This window comes from Dicentrarchus labrax, unplaced genomic scaffold (assembly GCF_905237075.1).
Source record: "Dicentrarchus labrax unplaced genomic scaffold, dlabrax2021, whole genome shotgun sequence".
Lineage (NCBI taxonomy): Eukaryota > Metazoa > Chordata > Actinopteri > Moronidae > Dicentrarchus > Dicentrarchus labrax.
The window spans coordinates 22,249,924-22,270,309 of NW_026136714.1; the positions used below are offsets into that span (position 1 = coordinate 22,249,924).

Consider the following 20,386-nt stretch of genomic DNA (forward strand, 5'->3'; position numbering starts at 1 on the left):
CACTGGATGTACATTTTCTAAATTGTACTGATTCTTTCATCCAGATGCAGTGAGTTGCAGAGGTTGAAGCTGGAATAGAAGGAAGTAAGATCACTCATCATGTGGTTTTCACTGTCACAATGAAGATTATAAAAACTCCCACAAATTCATTTTGAGGTAAAATTTTGACCCAATTCTAAAGAACATCTGTATCCCAAAGACATGTTTTTATGACCATATCATGTCATTAAATAGAAATATTCTCATGTCTAGATCATGTTACACACATTTTCAGAGACATATTTAGTATCTCTGGAAACGTTGGGATCCTTCTGGGTAAAGTTCTTTAGATTTAAGCAATGACAACAATTCAGTTGCAACAACTCAGTATGCGGACCTACAAGATGAATATATAAATATATATAAATTGTTTTTTTTCTTTGATATAGAAAATAAACACAGTATCTACTCTTCTGTTTGACAAAGTTGACTGTTTATTATAAGAAAATCAAACCAAGACATGAGAGGGTACAGAATGAAAATTACTTGGGACGACAGAACACAAAGTTCCCAACTCCCAATATATTAATATACACAGCTACTAGCCTATGTACAATACATGTCTGAAACAGGACATCTCTGTTAGAAATGTTCAAAACTGCTGCATTCCTGTTGGAAACAAAAGAAAAAAAACCAACACCTTCCCAGAATAGAAATAATCAGAGAAATAGCTACTATAAATTCTGATAGATAACCAATTATCAATAACAATTATCACACCTAATCTGCATTCACACACTGAGATATTATAGATCACTTATACTGTACACTATCAAACTAAAAGTCTTGTCTATCTCTCTAATGGAACCAGAACAAAAAACACAGGCTCACTGTAGCAAAGCACTCTGGAAGATTGAGTTTAGTGGTTTCCTTACTTTCTGTCCTTTTCTTCTTGCTTAAAAAAAATATAAAAAATCGCCCCCCCCCTTTAATCACATAATTTGGCACAACAGAGCAAATCTGGTTAACCACTTTAATCCCAACTAGCTCCCGGTGCTCAAAGGAATGTTAAAAACACTCATTCACAAAACTCATTTTCTCTTAAACACACACATACACACTCATAGAAGTGTTAAGATACAGTACAGATAACAAAACACTACTGTAACACCAAAAACACTTAACAACAAATTTAACATATTTGGTCTTCATCCCTCTTTCCTGTGAAGGTGATGGTGATTTGTACTTGCGCCATTTTACATTTTAGAGAGGATAAGATTTGAAATTGCACCCAGGTAGTGCATATAACTGAGTGACTAAAACATAAAGAGAATGGGACATAAAATGTGGCAGCCACAAAGCCTGTCTGCTGTGACCACAATGTAATCCTTGGGGCAATTGTGCCAATCAAAGTACATCCACTGAAAGTGCTTGTTTTTGTCACGGACAGGCTCAGAACACGGGAGTTGCTCGTCAACCGATGCCTCGTTTGGCTACTTTGTTTTGTTGTGATTATATTACTCCTTTTGAGTGTTCTACTATTACTACAATGCAGCAAACAGTTGAATGATAAGAGCTATTTATAAAGACTTCTTTTAGTTTTGTTACTTGGTTATTTTGTAAACAAACAAACAAATGTAAACCACTGAATTAATTCAATTAATTGGATGCTGACAATTTTTTTTAATGCATTACAGAGCTATTTAATTGTCAAGCATATGCAGTGGATTGATTTTAATAACTTGAATGAACTTGAAGTGGACACTGTGTGCAACTGTATTATCTCGGAAAATACAAGTCGGATCAGAACTTGGTCTCGACAGGTTCTTAACATTACGTGGAGCGAGATCGTGGGCAAAATAACTTAATTGGGACATCCCTAGTTAAGTTTTCTAGAAGTCGCCACTGTAAAGTCCACAGCCCTCTATTCATTTTGTTCTGTGCTGCATCTATCCTGTGTTAGTTCTGTAAAGAAAACTCTTTTTACCTGTTCCCTGCAGCCTCTAATGGCAGTGTATTTGGTGTGAGAGGCGGGACTTGTCTCATGGTTTCATCTGTTCAAGGTGTTTCTGCTTATCCTTCTCAGTCTCTAGTGGCTCATTGGCCCTCAGCTCAGAGGGTCCCATTCTAACACAGTAGTTCTGCTCTGCTATGCATGGCCCAAAATGTAGGTGTTCTGTCTTGTCTCCACTTGCTGAAATTTTACTTCGATGTGGTCTGATTGCCTGCTGTAGCATGTCTTTAAAATCATACCAGACCCAATCTTATCACTGTCACAACACTGTCAAACTGAGCAATGACAAAACAAGACAAATTAGGCAATAGTGTAGTTAGCTGCACAGAAAGCCAGCCAACAACTCCAACCTTTTGGGACTGGAGCCAAACCTGGTTTAAAGTTAACATAAAAAGTACTTTGCTAGATAGATAGTTAAACCAATGAAGATAGTTAGCTTGCATATATCCTTAAACCTAAGCGAACCTCGTCTAACATAACACTGTCTTTAGAACTGAGCCAAGCCTACCTACAACACAACAAGTTGTTGCTTTGCCAAAATGCTAAGGCCCCATTTCTGTTTGGTAATTATTTCGATCTCAATTTTGAACAGTGTGGCTTGTTCTAATTGTTGTTGTATTCTAGTAATGAAATTACTGACTCCAAATCTTAATGCTTTATGGCTAGCTGGCTAATCTTTGGAAGCATAAACAAAAGAGACCAAACTACAACTAGCTCCATCAAGGCAGAAAAGGACTAATGGAGATAAGGAATATACACCTACAGACGTATGGGCTCCAACACACATACACATACATTTTATAGGCCCCAGCACAAACACAGACACAGTTAAAGTCATACCTTGAAATTAAATTCTTGCATTAGATTACTACTCTCTCCGATAGCAGTACCCATGTTGTTCATGTTGGCTTAATTCCCACAGTTAACACTCATGCTACAAATGTAAGGCACTTTGAATAAAAGCTTCCAACAACTGGCAGATGATAATGGCATAATGTTTGACCAAGTCCATTCAGGCAGATTAGTTAAATTTGATAAAACCATGTGACTGTTTTATCACTTACACTTTTTATTTCTCTTTAGCAACAAAGTCCTTTTCTTCTTATCTGGTTTCAATCTGCCTCCAATCGAGATTCTTTTCTTAATTACCCACAGTTACCCACTGACTGATTTTTAGTCAGTGAACCACACAGGTTTTAACGCAGCCTCTTGGCACTGTAATGTGAACCTCAGCTGAACAACATTCATATCAACAAAAAAGACCAACGAAAGTCAAATACTGTAAAACAAGAAAAATAAAATAGAATAAAAATCTAAAAATAAAACTAAACTACAATTTGACCCTAGCCCTAGCTCCAGTGTGGGTTAATATATGAACACGAATAACTGAGAGACACAGACAGTGCTTTACAATAATAATAAAAACCACAGGGACAGAATAAACTACCAAGACTGAAGAGGCTGTCCAGTTTATGGCATCTTTAAAAAGACCAAGTGAGGGAGAAAATGAAGTTTACAGCACCGTTGGCACCTTAACAACATGAAAAACAGATATGTCAAAAGGTCAGATAAGACGTTTTGGTCAAAGGAGCTTTTAAGAGATGGATGAAACTATGAAATCAGCAATGATAGAAATCTTTAAAAAGCATAGAAATCTTTGTTCACTAAAGACTGCAAGGTTTAGATTTCGCAAAAGGTTTCTCCTCTGAGTTGACCAGCCTTTCCCCCTTCCATCTCCATCTCGTCTCTCAGAATCGAGCCAAAAGCAAACCAACCTTCAGACCACAACTCTGCCAGTTTCTTCATTCTCTCTGACAGCGACTTACTCTTGTAACGCATTTCCAGTCTTCTCATGTCAGTCTGTCATCTTACAGGAGTCCAGAGATGGACAAACCCCCTATTGAGGAAAGCCAGAGTGATACATCCCAGTGGCCTTGGCTCACTGGTTGACATGTGGCCTAAGGGCTTGGTAAAGTCCCTCGAAGGTGGGCCGGTCGGGTATGTCGCGACTCCAACAACGCATCATCAGCTCGAAGAGAGAAGGTGGGCAGAGTGGAGGGGCATAAAGGAAGATCTAGTAGAGAAATACAGGAGAGTTAAAGAAATAGTAAGGAGGAATCGGACAAAGCTTTAGCACATGACCCCTAAAATGAAGCATGTTATACTGCATGAGTTATGACCAGATCAACCAATGAGAGTTAATTTATGTTTTATATGAGTCAATTTTAAAGGCATAAAGAGGTACAATTGTCCAGTAATTCATAAAAAAAGAGAAAAATTTTAAAATATGTCTGAAAAAATATACATCATTTTATGTAGAATAAAAGTATTTTTCTGCTTTCCAGTCCTGTCAATTATTGCTGTAAGTGTGATTGATGGCATGTGTAAAACTGGTTGCTGACTGAACGATGACTGAACAGCTCCCCCACGTGGAGGAACTGTGGCTTGCTAAGTTTTGTGAGTTTGTCAGAGAGTAATAAGCCAGTTCAATGTAATGGTAGATGTGTAAAAAGGTTAAGCAGCCCTAGCCTGCATCCAGTTAACTTTAATCATAAACTTCAATCAGGCACACCCAGATTCAAAACTACTGGCTGATTTGGGATGAATGACACATCTGAATTGTACTGAACTCTGTCCTTTGTGGTTGCATTTGATTTGTCTCACCTGTCTGCCCTGGTTCCTGAAGAACTCGCCAGTGTTCTCTATGACCTGTTCGTCGGACAGCAGACTGTAGGGCTGCTCCTTACACAGAGTGAAGATCTCCCACAGGGTGACACCAAACGCCCACACGTCACTGGCTGTGGTGAACTTACCCTGGAGAGGAGGCACAGGGTCACAGAAATACAATTATTAAAAATGATTACATTACATGACAATAAAAGGTTGTAACTAATTCTTTTTTTGAAGGGGGTGTAACTGTAATATTATTAGTAATTAGTTAATTAGCCTACTAGTTACTGGGGAACGTAATCTTGTTACTGTTATGTTATTACTAGTAATGCCTCCTGCCACAAGTAAATTATTTGTATTATCTTTCTTTCTTTAGTCCCATCTTATGTTAACTCCTCGCCCTCCCTCACCAGCAGGATGCTCTCCCAGGCCATCCATCGTATGGGCAGCACTGCCCGGCCCTGGATGCGGTAGTAGTCACTGCTGTACAGGTTTCGGCTCATCCCAAAGTCGGCAATCTTAATGGTGAGGCGCCGGTCCAGCAGGCAATTCCTGGTGGCCAGGTCGCGGTGCACAAAGTTCAGAGACGCCAGGTACTTCATCCCCGACGAGATCTGCACCGACATGTGGAGGAGGTCGGACAGACTAGAGGGAGGGAGGAAAGGAAGGAGGTGAAGGACATGTTTGGTGAAAAAATGGAAGTGACAGTGGAGGACTTGAGAATTCATGTAGGTTCTTTTGTTCTTCTGTAAAATAGTGCTAATCATGGATCGTCTTATCCATCTTATGTTTGCATTAAAAACAACATGAACCTGATGGATTGAAAAGTTCAGAGAGCATGAAGTGTGACTCTATTAACATGTTCGCATATTAACCTGACTGAAGGGATGTTGTTGGCATGTGTCAGCGTGCTCTCGATCTCCCGCTGTGAAAGGAACATGTTGAGGTCTCCGTTCTCCATGTATTCGGTCACCATGCACAGCGGGTCAGAAGACACGCACACGCACAGCAGCCGGATGATGTTGGGGTCGTTTAGACGAGACATGATCTTTATTTCCTTCAGGAAGTCGTTCCTGATGGACAGACAAATGGACAGGGAGGAGAGGACACAATTTCAGGTCTAGCCAGACAACTTAATTTGAGATACTTTCGGTTTTCTGTTTTGGACTGTCTTTTCATCATTACTGGAGTAATGGAAAAGAAAGAAAAACAAACAACTGAAAAAGCTGCTTTGAATTGCGGTTTTGTAGGTATGAGCTGTTGAGGATTTCTGCCAAAACATTTGTTTGCTGAGGCCATCAAACACCTGATTGATTTAGTCGCTACACAGCAGCCTAAACAATAGCCACATTCACTCAATATACAGCATGCACTGTATTAAACATAATGTTAATGTAGAGAAACTTTTAAAGAAACAAAGGTCATAGATGAATACACATAAAAACCCTGTCACACACACAGACACGTTGTGTACCTGGCTTGGCTGGTAGCATCGGCCCTCAGCTGTTTAACAGCCACCAGTACCGAACGTCCATCCCTGTCAGGGAGAGGTGACCCCTCCCCAAGGAATTCTGGGAGTCCCTCGGCCTCACACAGGTGGACCTGCCGAAGACAAGTATGTATAAACATAACCATGGACGCTAGTAGACTACTTTTAAGCTACTTTTTCTGAGACAAACAACTTTCCTACACATACAAATTCCCTTTCATTTAAGAAATACCAGTCAGATTGGAAGAAATTGAGGCAACAGAGCGCTGTGTTTTAAGAGGAATCAAATACACGCATCAATACATTTTCTAAATTCTTCTCCCTCTTCTTCTGTGGCTCTGCCCGCTCCCTGCTCACCTCTCCAAACTGCCCCTCCCCCAGTTTCTCTCTGAAGATCAGCTGTTGCCGTGGGAACTCGGCGGCAGAGATGTCCTTTCTGGTGAGAGAGTCCACGGTGAGGGCAGGGACGGCATACATGTTGCTGCCGGTGACGCCCTGCAACCGCACGATGTCCGTTTCAGCGTAGTGCGGCGCGTTGCTATGGAAACACTGGTGCGGAGTGCACTGGGTGACGTCAGGCTCGGCGTAGCCTCCTCCACATGCTGTTGGAAAAAGAAGAATGAGGTGTTTGTTTTGTTTTTCTTGTGTCTCTTTTCTCTGTGATTTCTTATAAAGAATGATGATTTATATTTTATTCACAGCTTCCTACGGAGCCTTAGTAACAGGAAATACTGTATAACACTGTATATATACTGATAACATTGTATGAATTTAGCATTGGGGAACCTTTGTTGCATCTCTCTTTCCTTCATATCCTGTTGTCTCTTTAATATTGTTAATAACTGCTGAAAAAAATCCACAAAAGTACCGGAATGATAGAAACCAAGATTGCCCGTGGTTGTAATATTTCTGTCTTTCTCTCTAATGTGAACCTTGAGATCACAAGTAAACCCCGACTGAGACTGCATCTTGGTTTTGTCTGCTGTATCTGGTAGGTGTTTAAATGTCTGAAGTCACACCTTTCAGCTCTTACCACGCAGCCAGCCTGACGTCATGTGACAGGAAGTCAGCAGGAGGAGGTCATAGAGAGGATTACCGAGGAGGAGAGCTGGAGGAAGAGGAGGAGGAAACATAGACAGAGACAGAGAGGGCTGGGAGGTAAAAGAGAGAAATACTGCAGAATGAATGAGCATGCACATTCAGTTTTCACAGCATCATCAAGAAAATATCGCAGACATAAAAGGAGGAGAAAAAAGAAATAAAGGAAGTTAAATGCAGAGAAACATCCAAAGGCTGTTAAGGACAGACAGGATGGGGGATATTTGACAGGACGGGTGAAGGTGCATGTTGTAGACATGTCAGTAGGGGGCAGACTGCAGCAGTTTAGTGCATTTTATTGGGGGCCCCCTCCTCTCTCTTACAGTCATGTCTAAACATGTCATCATAGAAGATCTGGAGCATTTTTAAGGCATCACGGATTCAGGTTTACTTCCACTCAACTTTATGTTTCCTGGATGAGATATGTCTAACATGAGCAGATGGTCAATAACTGCTCATGAACATGATGACGTGCCTGTAAGAAGGGATTTTCAGGGAAATGATTTTATGTGTCAACCTTATTCTCATATTTCCTTTCTGATCTAACTGCTGTAAGTACTGAAGGTTAAAACAAATGAGTTTCAGTGTGTTTACCTGAGGCCTCTGCACTCTGGGACAGCTCTGGCAACTTGTTTCTGAGCACTGCCGGGTTCTGGTACTGTGGGTCCAACAGGAAAACTCTCTCATAGTGAGGGTCAGTGTTGGCGGGGACTGAGGAAAACAAAAAAACATTAAATAATCAAGCAAACAAAGGCCAAGCTACCCTGTGTAGGCCAGTTTTCCTGTACAGTTTATTTCCAACTTTGTTTCCCTAGTCGTTTGGGATTGTATCTGCAACATTTATCCATGAAAACACTGTAGTTTATACTTGAATATTAGATGTTTTCTGTAAATATTTTGGTCCTGATATCACTCAAAAAATCATAAAAACAGTGTCTTCATGATCCAGCCACACCTTCACCTTCACTTATTATAACAATTATATTATTATTATTATTATTATTATTATATTGTTGGAGGAACCCACAATATGAAAAATACTGCAAATGTACTGATTACAACTAATGAAGCGTTGTCAGTGATGACAAACTACAGTAATACCTAGACCTATCACAGAAAAAGCCAGAGCACTGTTTTTATGGTGGACCCAAGACCATAACTCACTGCGTATTATAACAGAGTTTACATTTCAATAAATGTACCAAACTCTCTTTGGGGTCTCAATGTGTGAGATGAAAAAACAAGCAGCACTAATCTCAATCTTAGTCACTCTTAATTGGTTCATTTTTATAGGGAAAGAAAGGCTTGTGTATAAATACAATCTCTACAAATGAGGTTGTTCATCCGTTTCTGGCCTTCAATTCGACTTGAAATAAGTGTGACGGGCTACCTGTAGGGCCGTGGCCGGAGCGGGGGGGAACAGGGGGGGTCTGGAGGATGATGGTGTCACTGCAGGATGACAGCCGAACTGTCACCTCCTCGTCAAGGATCCGACGTGGAGCCTGGAAGAGGACGGAGGGAAAGGAAAACATTTCTTTCAGCATTAAGGAATATGCATATTAATAATCTGTGTGTTCGACTATTCTTTATCTAGTCTAGAGACAACAATGATCCACCCCTTTATGCAGGTCATGAAGCTTTATGATTTGTTGTTGTTGTCAGCATCTACTTTTACATAGAACTTACATTTCATAATGTTCATGGAGAAATTAGTTAGGAAAAGGTTGGGAACAGTTTTCTCTCCATTTTTTATTTATCCAACACTTTCATTTTCTTCTTTGTAATAAACAACAGTGCAACAATTTTATTTCCTAAAATGGAAAATAAAAGGCTACTTCTTATTCTGCTTTTGGTTTGTGAACAGCTGTTTAGATTTGCTGCTCTATGATGATTTCAGATTAACAAAACAGTTTAAGATTGAACAGGTGGCTTGAAGCTGCCAGAGACTTACTGGGAACTGAAGACAATAGATGTATTAGGAAAGTGTTTAGACCACCACTTTACTGAGAACTGTGCTTTAAAACTGTATATGTAGTATTAGTGATAAAAGTGTCTTTATGATGGCTTCTCATCTCAGTGTCCCCAGGTCAGATCTGTATTTTCAGATACCACCTGTTGGTGTCCTCAAAGTGACAAATCCTACAACATAAAGGTCTTTAGCCGGATATTAACTATCTCATTCATTGAACACTCCTGGGGGCAGAATAATGAAGAATGTATATCAAGGAAATAAGAAACTCTAATGACCAGAAGCGCATATAATTAAAAAATAATTCTACAGGTTTATCTGCTCACCTTCTCCAGCACCTTGCAAACGTACTGGCACCAGAGGATGAGGAAGATGATGATGACCAACAGCAGAATGATGGTCACCAGGCAGCCAATCAGAATGGGCGTGTTACCGTCATCTGGCGGGTCACTTGTTGACGCATTGACTGCTGTGGTGAAAGGTTAGAGGTGTAGTTGTTTGTTATAATACTATTGTTTGCAGTTAAATGTGGGGATGGTTTACTGATGCTATTACACAGAATATACATTTTAAAGGATCATGTGAAAAGAAAAGGGTAAGGTCAAAGGTCAAACCTGTCTTTGGTGTGGTTGCCATGGTGCCCTCCTCGGTGACTGGAGTAGAGGTCACCTCCAAGGTAATCTGGGTAGGGAGGACAGTGTCCTCTGAAGAACAAATGAAGGGAAATCATGTCAATTGTCTGTTTTGAAAGAACTGTGAATCTGTGTGTGCGTTTATATGATCATGTATGCATGTATCTCTATGTGTGTGTGTGTGTGTGTGTGTGTGTGTCTGTGTTATACCTGACTGAAAGGAGATCTCACTGAACATCATCCAGACGTCAGCGAAGTAAAAGCGACAGCGGATGGATTTGGCGGTGCGACGGTTGAGCGGCACAGTGACGTAGCGGGCGCTCGGATTTCTGTCATCCAGCACCGTCTTGAACGCCACAGACTCCGCCTCCCAGCCTGCGATGAGGCGGGGCTTAAACCAACAGGAGACAGAGGAGAAGATCTTCACACCGCGGGAGAACATGTTGTTACTGTGAACCTGAACAGAGGGACAGAGGAGAGATTGTATTTGTAAGATTAAAAACACAATAAAAAAATATAGTCAGAATATTCATTTTATTTTTAATTGATCTTTTTGCCAACTTTCTGCTGTATTGGTTTAAAGGAAGATTTCCAAACATTGTATTTGAGCCTCATTGCCAGACACAGTATTTTCTCATAGAGGGTTTCCTTTCAGTTGTTCTAAAAAACTATATTATTTTATATTTGTAATGCTTGAGTTTTCAGTTCATATTTGAAGACAAATGGTATTATTATACAGTATTTTTTGGGTAATAGGCTAAGAAAGATACTATGAGATGGAACTTTGTATCCATTCTCAGGAAGACTTTTGTTCCCAAGATGCCTGGTATCTTGTATATAGTAAAATAAATGTATACATAGTATAAATATCCTTAAAATATATGTACAAAGCATAGCATAAATATAGCCAACTATTAATAGAAATATATATATGTACATAATAGGATAAAATACATATGCATTAAAATGAGAAAGAAAAGGCAAATAAAGAAAAAGTAGAAGAAAAAATGAAGTAAAGGGACATGGAAAGTACAAGGATGTTGTATTCATAACAACAAGGTTACAATGAACTGTACAAAAAGCTGAATCTGTATTAAATAAGTGTTATTTTTTCTATATATTTTTCCATATTTGTATTTAGTACTGACAGAATTGTTATATCTTTGTAAAAATGCTGTTTTACTGTCTAGTACAGCAGTTAACCAGTGATGTCAGTTACTGCTGTCTTAATTGGCATAAAATGTATTACTTTTTTTTTTTCAGTGCAAATTCTGGAGTTTGATGGTTAAAGAATGAATGAAACTGAGTGAAACCCACAAGGAAAACATGAATAGAACAGGTTTGTGCCATTTTGGACAGGTTAATGAGTTCACCTCCACTTGTGTAAGCACACTGGTGTGCTGTGTACAGTGCAATGTTTATCGGCTGTGAGTAGTCCCTCCGTCCGTGCTTCACTGGGTCTGTTTAGTACTGCTATGCGCTAGAATTTTAAAATGTCTTATAAGCTGCTATGATAAAATAAAGTGAGGAGAATTAAAAACCTTCAGGGAGGTGAAGTTCCTCTGCCTGTCGAAGACAAACTCCATCTCCACGTATCCCTGAGTTCCCAGCGAGTCGTTCCTCCAGCCCAGGTAGTCATAGCCCGGCCACACGTGGTACTGACGCGTCACCAGGAAGTCGTCCTGGCCGATCACACCGTCTGTCAGCTGACCCATCCCCCCGAACAGCCTCCTATTGAATGAGACAGCTGTCAGCCACACAGAGCAGGGAAATGGGAAAAACTGATGTGTGATGAGGGCATGTGACTCGCCTTCTCTCATGAACTCCGTCATAGGTGGAGTCATTGAGGCTGGCGATGGGATAACCAGGCGGCATCATGAGCTGACCCTCCGGAGCGCTGTAGGAGATCAGACCGTCTGCAGGGGGGGAGAGGACAGGTTAAAAGGGGAGTATGTGAAGTTTTATAAAATGGACATAATGACATGATGAGCTCTCTTGAATAAACAGTGTTAACCCATGTTCAGGTTATGGACTTAGCTCACTAACTTGATAACTGGTAGTTAGCAGTTAGACTGGGCACTAAGAGGCCTTCGGCTCTAATAGTGGCTCCTCAAGGCTGAAATGTTTGTTACACCCAACAGTACACAATCATTGGACAAAACAATAAACATACTTACGATTTAGCTATTCTCATAGCCTTACTAGTAGATTGGGCTGGTGGTGGAGCTAGAGAAAAATCAAAAGGATTCATCCTCTAGGGAACAGGAATGTAATCAGTAAACCAGCCAACAGTTTTCAGTGTTACTATAACTTGATACTCCTGATATGGTGTTAGATGTTAGACTGACTAGCTTCATCATCATTTAATGCTAAATGGCTGTATTAATAAAACGCTTCTATCCAAGCAACAACTTGCCTCTCATTCAGGAGGAGATAGGGATTGAACTACCGACCCAGTCCAAATTTTGAGGGCCATGCAAATTACAGGAGTTTCCCGGGTGAAACCACTAAATGAGGAGGCTCTAGAGATATGGGAGAAACCCAGGTAAAACGGGAATGTTGGCAGGTCTGCTGATGATCATAGTACATATCAGATTAATGAATTAGTAAACTAGACTGGGAGCTTGCCAGCTGCTGGGACAGGACAGTTTTCAATAATTGATTTAACGGACACATTACAGTCCGTGGCTAAAAAATATTGAAAGCTCACTGGAAAGTACATAACTCCCTTTTTATGTGCTACAATTTAGATAAAACTTCTGCTGCACTTGCTTGATGTGCATTCCTTTGCAAATAAACTGTGTGATAAAATAAAACTGTAATTACTTTTGGCATTAAATTTGTTGACGTGATTTAGTTTTATTGCACAACAGATTTACAGTGTTAGGTTTAATATTGACATTTTAGAAAGAGGAGGTTTCTGAGGAGTTTACTTGTGTCTCTGAAGGGGTAAACATTCCTGAGAAGTGATAAAAGTCTAAATCCACTAACTCAACAACAACCTCCAATGTCAGCAGAGCCAAAGAACACACACACATTTACAGTGTGACAGTGTGTTTGGGTGTCCTACCCTCCCATGGACAGCCGTAAAGCTCCACTCTCATGCAGACGGTGGTCGACAGTTTGGTGACCGGGATCAGCCGGACGTAGCGGGTGATGATCGGAGGGTGAAGGTCGTTGATGACTGAGGTGTAGGCGTTTTTGTTGCCCTCCATCACCTGGAAACAAATACCACATGACAAACAACAGGATCAACAGTCCTGAAGAGGGAAATTAGTTTGTACATTTGCGACATGCAGGCATAAAAACACCCATGTCCATACATCCTCTGTTATTAAGGTCTGAGAACATTAAGAACAAGGATGAACAGAGCATAAGCTAATAAACTTAAAATCTGACTTTGATAAAATTGTTTTACCTTGTGTTACTATATTTATGAAGTGGTCAGTTTTCTCCCTTTATCTTTCATTCTGCTATGTCAGTGCTTCCCAACCTTTTTCCTTAAGAGACCCCTTTTCTATCATTAAGTAATCTGCAACCCCTGACTTAGTGACATATTTTAAGAATATTTTGTAAGAAGAGTACAGAACAACTGTTGAACTGTACAATTAAACCAAACAGTGAACGCAATAACTGCAGGAAGGTCGTGTAAAACAAGAGATTTGGATGAATGTTCAGCAGATTATTTCCTGTGAATATGGCACTAGAGAGTAGTTTTCCTGATATTTTTAGTAATGTTTAATAACATTTTCTGTCTGGATTAGGTTTACTTCTTTTAACAGTGATACATACTTAATAGGCTTCTTTTAGGCAAATTCAGTGTTGACTTCTTCCTGATCCTTGGCCATTGTTCTATTAGCTCTTTGGTTGTTTTAACTGCATACTTTTCTAATGCAGGACGAGGCAGGTATTAGAGTGAAGAGTAAAAACTGTTTTCTTCACAGAAATGAATGAAATGCTGAGATATAGACCTACTGTATATATTTCTGATGTTTTCTTACACCCCTTAAAATAAAGAAGATCTTGTAACCCCTCGTGAAGCTTTGAGGACCCCTAGTGGTTGTCCTGACCTCCAGGTTGAGAACCACTGTGCTATGTGGCTGAATCATTTGGGGAATTCATTTAATATTGTTTTAAAATGCTAGAAATTATTTGTGTTTTATGTCAGTTTTGTTTTACAAATTGGCACAGATCAATATCAAACTACAACACTGCTCACTGACTTCATCACCTAACCTTGTTTGCTCCTTTGTTGGGCTACCAGGAATCAATCCCTCCTTCTATCTTAAAATAGAAAAGTTTCTGTTCCTGTTTGAATCCTTCTGTTGTTCAGCAGAACTCTATGGTGGTTCTGGGAAGTTCCCAGTTTGAATGTGAGGGAGGGAACTGCTCAGTCCAACAGCTTCAGACAAAAACATGACCTGGTGTTAAATTGTGTCCTAATGGTGTGTAATGCTGTAGCTGCCTGGGACCTCAAAGGCCAACAGGAAGCCGGTGTGTAAATGTCATTTCCTCTGATTCGAGGGTGAATGACGAAATGTTCACAATGAAAAAAGCATAATTTTCTTTTCCTTCCTCTTTCTCCCATTCTTCTTCTGCCGTCTCTCTGTTCTATCACTCCGTCACATGTTTCCGCTCCAGATTTTCTGATATTCTTTCTGCTGCTCAGATTTCTGTCTAACCTCTGTAGGGAAAATATTGGGGTCACTCACAGCATTTCCCAGCCGGTTCTTCCAGGACTTCCACAGCAGGCCGTCCCTGCTGTAGTTGAGGCGGTAAGCTCGGGCAAACTCGTTCCCAGAGTTCCTGGCGTATCGTCCCTGAGTCCCGACGACTGTGAGGAAGGTCAGCCTGCCCAGATCCACCTGAACACATCAACACATCTGTCAAATTAGTGACCCAACAACAACCCACAGACCATATGTTGGGTTTCTCTAAAGATACTAATGTGAAAACCAGTTACCAAAAAACTGAAGTTTATCTTTGGGCATATTGTGCCAGCCTTAAACTTGTGAAGACATAGCATTTTGTGTTTGTACCTTTGTTAAATGATTCCCTAAATATTACCTTAATGTCTAATAATCATCCAATTCTAGAAAAACAAACAAACACACACACACACACACACACACACACACACACACACACACACACACACACACACACACACACACACACACACACACAGCCACAATAGCATGCACATTAGACATTAGACAGAGATGACTGATCATAAATAACACTTAAAACACTGAGTGGGATCAGGTTAGTGTTCAAATTCTCCTGCTAATGCATCACAAGCCCTTATAAATAGTTTTTAATGTTAAAAACTGTTTTTAAAAAAGAAATAATACAAAAAAATAAAAAATAAAAAAATAAAAGTCAACTAAAAGCGGATGGAATTTTTCCTGTTTTCTATCATGTTTTTTTTTCAATCTGTCCTATTTTCCTAGGATCCTGGGTTTTTAGACAGTTGTATGTACGTGTGCGACCAACAGCAAATGATAATCTATAAAAATTGGATTCATCAAATGTTGGCGGCACTCCACAGTAAACATTTTTGTATTCTGGAGTGTTTTAGATTTGAGTTAGACTCCAAACCCTGGTAAAGAATTCAGGTAGTTGCACAAATCACATAAAATGTATCAATATTTGTGAACATGCAAGCCTACATTTTACATGTATGAAGTTGGCTGATGACAGAAAACTGACCCACCGTCAGCAAAATTCATATTTCTTACACTGTTGAACTATTAGATGAACAACAGGTTTTACTGAACTTTCTCCTGTTTCACTGACTGCAGCATCACCTTCCTCCTGCAGGCAGGACGCCTCCTCCTCACACATCCTAACTTAACCCCTGATATAAGTGCTTCTTTAAAGGCAGCTGGACTGCCTAGAGATTTTTGAGGACATTTTGCCTTTAATCAGCCTTTGACTTTACACTTCTTCTGCTTCTTCTTACAGACACTGGAACATGAATTTTCAAACACATACTGGTACACTGACATGATTGAACATGTTTGGGATCGTTTCTTTCTTTAAAGCATTGAGCAGACACAAACCTGCAGGTACTGACTGTCTGAAGGCTCCAGCTGTCCCTCAGGACACCAGGCGCCATCTCCCTCCTCACGATTCAACCTGCAAACACACACAGAGTTCATACAGAGTGTCTGCACATGCTGGGAACATTTGATAAAGTAGATCAAAAACAGTTAAATGATACACTTCGTGTCCTTTTTCAGTCTGAAACATTTTTTGATGTGTCATTTGGAGTTGTGTTTTCAAGCTTTATTTTGGTTAATGTTAGTGGTGAAATTGGAATTACATTACATTGGAGTTCACCCAAAAACAGAAGTGAGGGGCTATGAGAAATTCAATACATTCAGAATGATCTTCAGAGTTTGGATTTTTCTACATGTTATATTTCAAGTCTTATTTGACACTTAAACCAAGTTAAAAATGATTCTACATGAATACATGGTAATCTCGTACCATGTACACTGGGATCAAATAATATTTCTCCACGTATGTCAGAATTAAAATTAATTTGGTTTTAAGATTAGTTATAAAAACTATAAAAGTATCCCGATCAACTCTGTAAATATTAAACAGATAAAACATACAAAAACATGAAAGAAAGAAGAATAAAGTCAGCAGTTATTTATATCTTATTAAATAATAACACACAACATCACTCTTAAAGTCAAACTGACCTGGCGTACTGTGGTCCTGTGGTCTCATACCATTGGCTGGATGCTGTGATGTCATCGTCTTTAATCCGTCTATCCTCCATGCCCAAGGCATAGCGACAGTGTGCTGAAAACACAAGCATATAAAACTTCATTGATCTAAATTAGGTCTACAGACCGGGGAATATATTGTCTCAGTGTGTGTGTGTGTGTGTGTGTGTGTGTGTGTGTGTGTGTGTGTGTGTGTACCGGGGTCGATCTGTCCCAAGGCTGCTGTGGCTTGAAGGATCAGCAGCAGGAAGAGGTGCATGATGGTCCGCCGATCACAACAACACACACGCTACATCTCTGCGAGGGAGAGAGAGAAGTTTAGGATGCGGGGGAAACTAACTTAAATAATGAATTCTAATATATAATATATATATATGAATTATTATACAGTGTAATGTAGCTGCTGTTACTGTGTTCAGAGGTGGAAAGACAACAAAGCTGCTGAAAAGGCGGTTCACTTTCTCTTATTATGATGGCGACAGAGCAGAAAGGAGGAGGATGTGACTGCGACAGAGTCTGATAAAGTTAAACTTGTTATCACTGACTCATTTGTAAGAACCCAAAATATACAAAAACAAGTTGGATGAAAAATCATTACTTTCAATGTCAGATCAGCTCAGACTGAATCATATATCACATATTACCAAAGGCAAACAAGTTAGTTCAAATCATCCTCCATTTATCACAGTTTATTTGAATGGTTTATACTGATTGTGTTCCAACACATCTTCAAGCAAAACATTTCTTATTCCTCTCTAACTGTGATTCGTGTCCTGTCATTTGTTTCTACAGCCCATCGGCAGAGCCAAGTATTTTTGCTCAGTATTAATTGAGATCACCTGCCCTCGTCATCGTCAGCTCATGTTCAATTTTATCTTTGAGAAATGTTTAGTCAAAGAGTTATTTCATGGAAAAAATGAAGTGCAGGGAACCAGAGCTTGAGGCTTAGTGACAGACAGATAAAGAGATCCACATGATGTGCAGTGGAGGCTGGAGGGAGGGTTAGGTCCCTCCTTTTATTAACTACTTCCAGTTATGCCCCTCTCAAAGCTTTTTATTAACTTCAAATGTGGATGTACTGTGGATTTTTGTTTTCTGAATAGTCAGGAATATTTGAAAATGAAAATGTATGTGCTGTGAATAGTTGCAGTCAAGGTTTATATTAGTAAACTTAACTTGGCTGAAAAAAACAATAAATAAAAGGTGAACATTCATAAAGTGAAGATTTACTCAAAGTCAAACATGTAACTAAACTTTCTGACTTCACAGGGGTCAAAGGTCAACACCTAGAATGTGAATAGTTCACTGGAGCATCATAACCAATGAATAACAGGCAACTGTTTAGTGAAAAGGTGATGCTCAAATGTTTCTTGGATCGCTATGATGATTGACAGTTTGTGTGCTAGCCTCACTTAAAGCAATAATATGTAACATTTCCGCAATGTTAAATGTCTATAAACACGAAGCATAGGTTATATATTTTGTTGAGTTGAGTACTAACATTATCACAAATGTTTCCAACAATGCTTTGCTCACGCATAAGTGCTGTGGTCAGCCAGAAACTGTCATAAAGTGAGAGATTTTTAGTTTCTTTTAAGATCTTGGTCGTTTTTTAACTATATATTTTAACCGGATGAAGGATTTTAGTCAGCGGATGTCTGCCTCTGGGACATTCTTTGTCTGCCGAACAGTGTCGGGGAGAAACAGATTTTTAAGGCTGAGGCTTTAATCAGTGTTTTTACCGGTTTTAATCACTGGCTTAGGGTTATAGGGTCCAGTTTGTTGTGGACAGGAGACGTCTGTGGATAAGTGAAAGCACTCCTGCGATGAACAATGAAGGAATCCTAACCGGGAGAAACTGACTACAATGATGATGGTTGGTAAAGACAACAACTCCCATGACCTGGCGCTACTTTACAACGTCAGAATTTACGTGGCAGCAGGAATTACATGCTGTAGGTTTAAAGGTTGCAGATTTTTACACATGAAGAGACACTTCGCTGATTATCTGCTCTTAAATTGTGAAACTGCAGTCCCTTCCATCCACAACATCCTCAAGAATTCCAACATTTGAATGTGTTTCCATTGTAGGGGGTCGACTATCCCTAAAACTGTCACTGTTCAACACAACTAACAGCCGGACGGATGAACGAGGATGACTCCTAACTTCATTTACAAAAGGAGTGAGTGCGTGTGTGAGTGATTTCACAATGTTAGTGCTGTTGGAGCAGAGCAGTTTATAAACACTGGACACAAACAGCAGCCCACTCACAAAGGTTATGCAACACTGAAACACGCACATGCACACAGTAGAGAAGACTTTTCTTTAAATCAAAATATTTCACATTTATATACTTTATATTGGAAAGTACATGTGGCGTCTCGCTTTCCTTCTCTCTAGACTTTGTCTGCTGTCGAGTTTTTATTTCCAAATCAACTCACTGGAGGAAACAACTGGTTGAGAGAGAGTGAGAGTGAGCGAGAGAGAGAGAGAGACTGACAGACAGAGAGGGAGAGAGAAAAAATGGAGAGGGAGAAACACAAAGAGAAGAAGACCTGAACACAGAGTGGAGAGAGACCGCGGGGTGAGGCTGAGGACGGGCACAGAGGAAAATGAAGAAACACAGGAGAGAAAACACAAAGAGAGGAGAGGGAGGGAGATGAAGTCTAGGCAGGAAAGGAAAGCGAGGGAGAAAAGGTGGAGAGGAGAACAATTGACGGAAAGGAGAAGCAGAGAGAGACATAGAGAGCTTAAAGAGTGAGTAAGCAACAGGCTGAAAGGCAGTGTTTTGCTGCTCTCTGGTTGAAAGTTTTAAGCCTGTTTTACTTCTGACAGTGAGGGTTGGTGGGGCCAGAAATGTGCTCTGTTGCACCTGTAACCACACCCAACAGTGATGTCACCAAGTGCTGGAGTACACTTGTACATCACTGCAGTGAAGGGAAAAGTTAGAGCACTGGAAGCCAGGAAACGTTACTGTTTGTGTAAGGAAGACACACACACACACACACACACACACACACACACACACACACACACACACACACACTGTAAACTGATCAGCCTTAACATTATGAGCACCTGGGCACGCTGGTGGTCATAATGTTCTGCAGCCCCATACCAAAAAACTGTGATGCACTGTGTGTTCTCACACCTTTCTATCAGAACCAGCATTAACTGTTTCAGCAGTTTGAGCTACAGTTACTCATCTATTGGATCGGACCTCACGGGCTAACCTTCGCTCCCCACGTACACGTACACCGCTTTTTTTCTGGTAGGCACTGACCACTGCAGACCGGGAACACCCCACAAGAGCCAGTCGTCTAGCCATCACAATTAGGGCCTTGTCAAAGTTGCTCAGATCCTCACCCTGCCCATTTTTCCTGCTTCTAACACATCAACTTGAGGACAAAAGGCTCACTTGCTGCCTAATATCTCCCACCCACTGACAGGTGCCATGATAACCAGATAATCAGTGTTATTCACTTCACCAGTCAGTGCTCAGGATGTTATGGCTGATCGGTGTATACCACACACATATACCTATATAGCCTATATATATACAGATGGGTGACTACTAACACAAATCTAGTCTTTGGACCCATCTCCAATCTCCCATTTGTGTTCAATAGATCAATAAATCCACATCATTTTCATTTTAATTGAACCATTCAATGAGCCCTTGTGTCCTGTATAAAAGCATCTGCCTTTGTCATGTTTCTCCTCTCATTTATTCAGGTTTTCCCTTTAATTTGTCACCCGTCTGTATAAATATATATGTAAATATATATATG

General features: G+C 40.1%; 1 protein-coding gene across 5 annotated transcripts in view; it reads right to left on the minus strand.

Annotated features, from left to right (window-relative positions):
• Window positions 1-450: 450 nt before the first annotated feature.
• ddr2l (discoidin domain receptor family, member 2, like) overlaps window positions 451-20,386 on the minus strand; it is a 30,625-nt gene continuing 10,689 nt past the window's right edge. The window contains exons 2-20 of one of the 5 annotated variants that reach the window (XM_051422062.1): window positions 16,793-16,891; window positions 16,568-16,670; window positions 15,917-15,992; window positions 14,564-14,716; window positions 12,922-13,069; window positions 11,662-11,767; window positions 11,393-11,582; window positions 10,062-10,308; window positions 9,834-9,923; window positions 9,546-9,685; window positions 8,641-8,752; window positions 7,845-7,961; window positions 7,186-7,326; window positions 6,510-6,754; window positions 6,138-6,265; window positions 5,539-5,736; window positions 5,074-5,308; window positions 4,658-4,807; window positions 451-4,067 (exon numbers count right to left, since the gene is read on the minus strand). In XM_051422062.1, coding sequence (XP_051278022.1) covers window positions 3,933-4,067; window positions 4,658-4,807; window positions 5,074-5,308; window positions 5,539-5,736; window positions 6,138-6,265; window positions 6,510-6,754; window positions 7,186-7,326; window positions 7,845-7,961; window positions 8,641-8,752; window positions 9,546-9,685; window positions 9,834-9,923; window positions 10,062-10,308; window positions 11,393-11,582; window positions 11,662-11,767; window positions 12,922-13,069; window positions 14,564-14,716; window positions 15,917-15,992; window positions 16,568-16,670; window positions 16,793-16,853 — 2,775 coding nt within the window. In that variant the 5' untranslated portion in view covers window positions 16,854-16,891 and the 3' untranslated portion in view covers window positions 451-3,932. The other 4 variants (XM_051422061.1, XM_051422063.1, XM_051422064.1 and 1 more) reach the window with 4 other exon arrangements.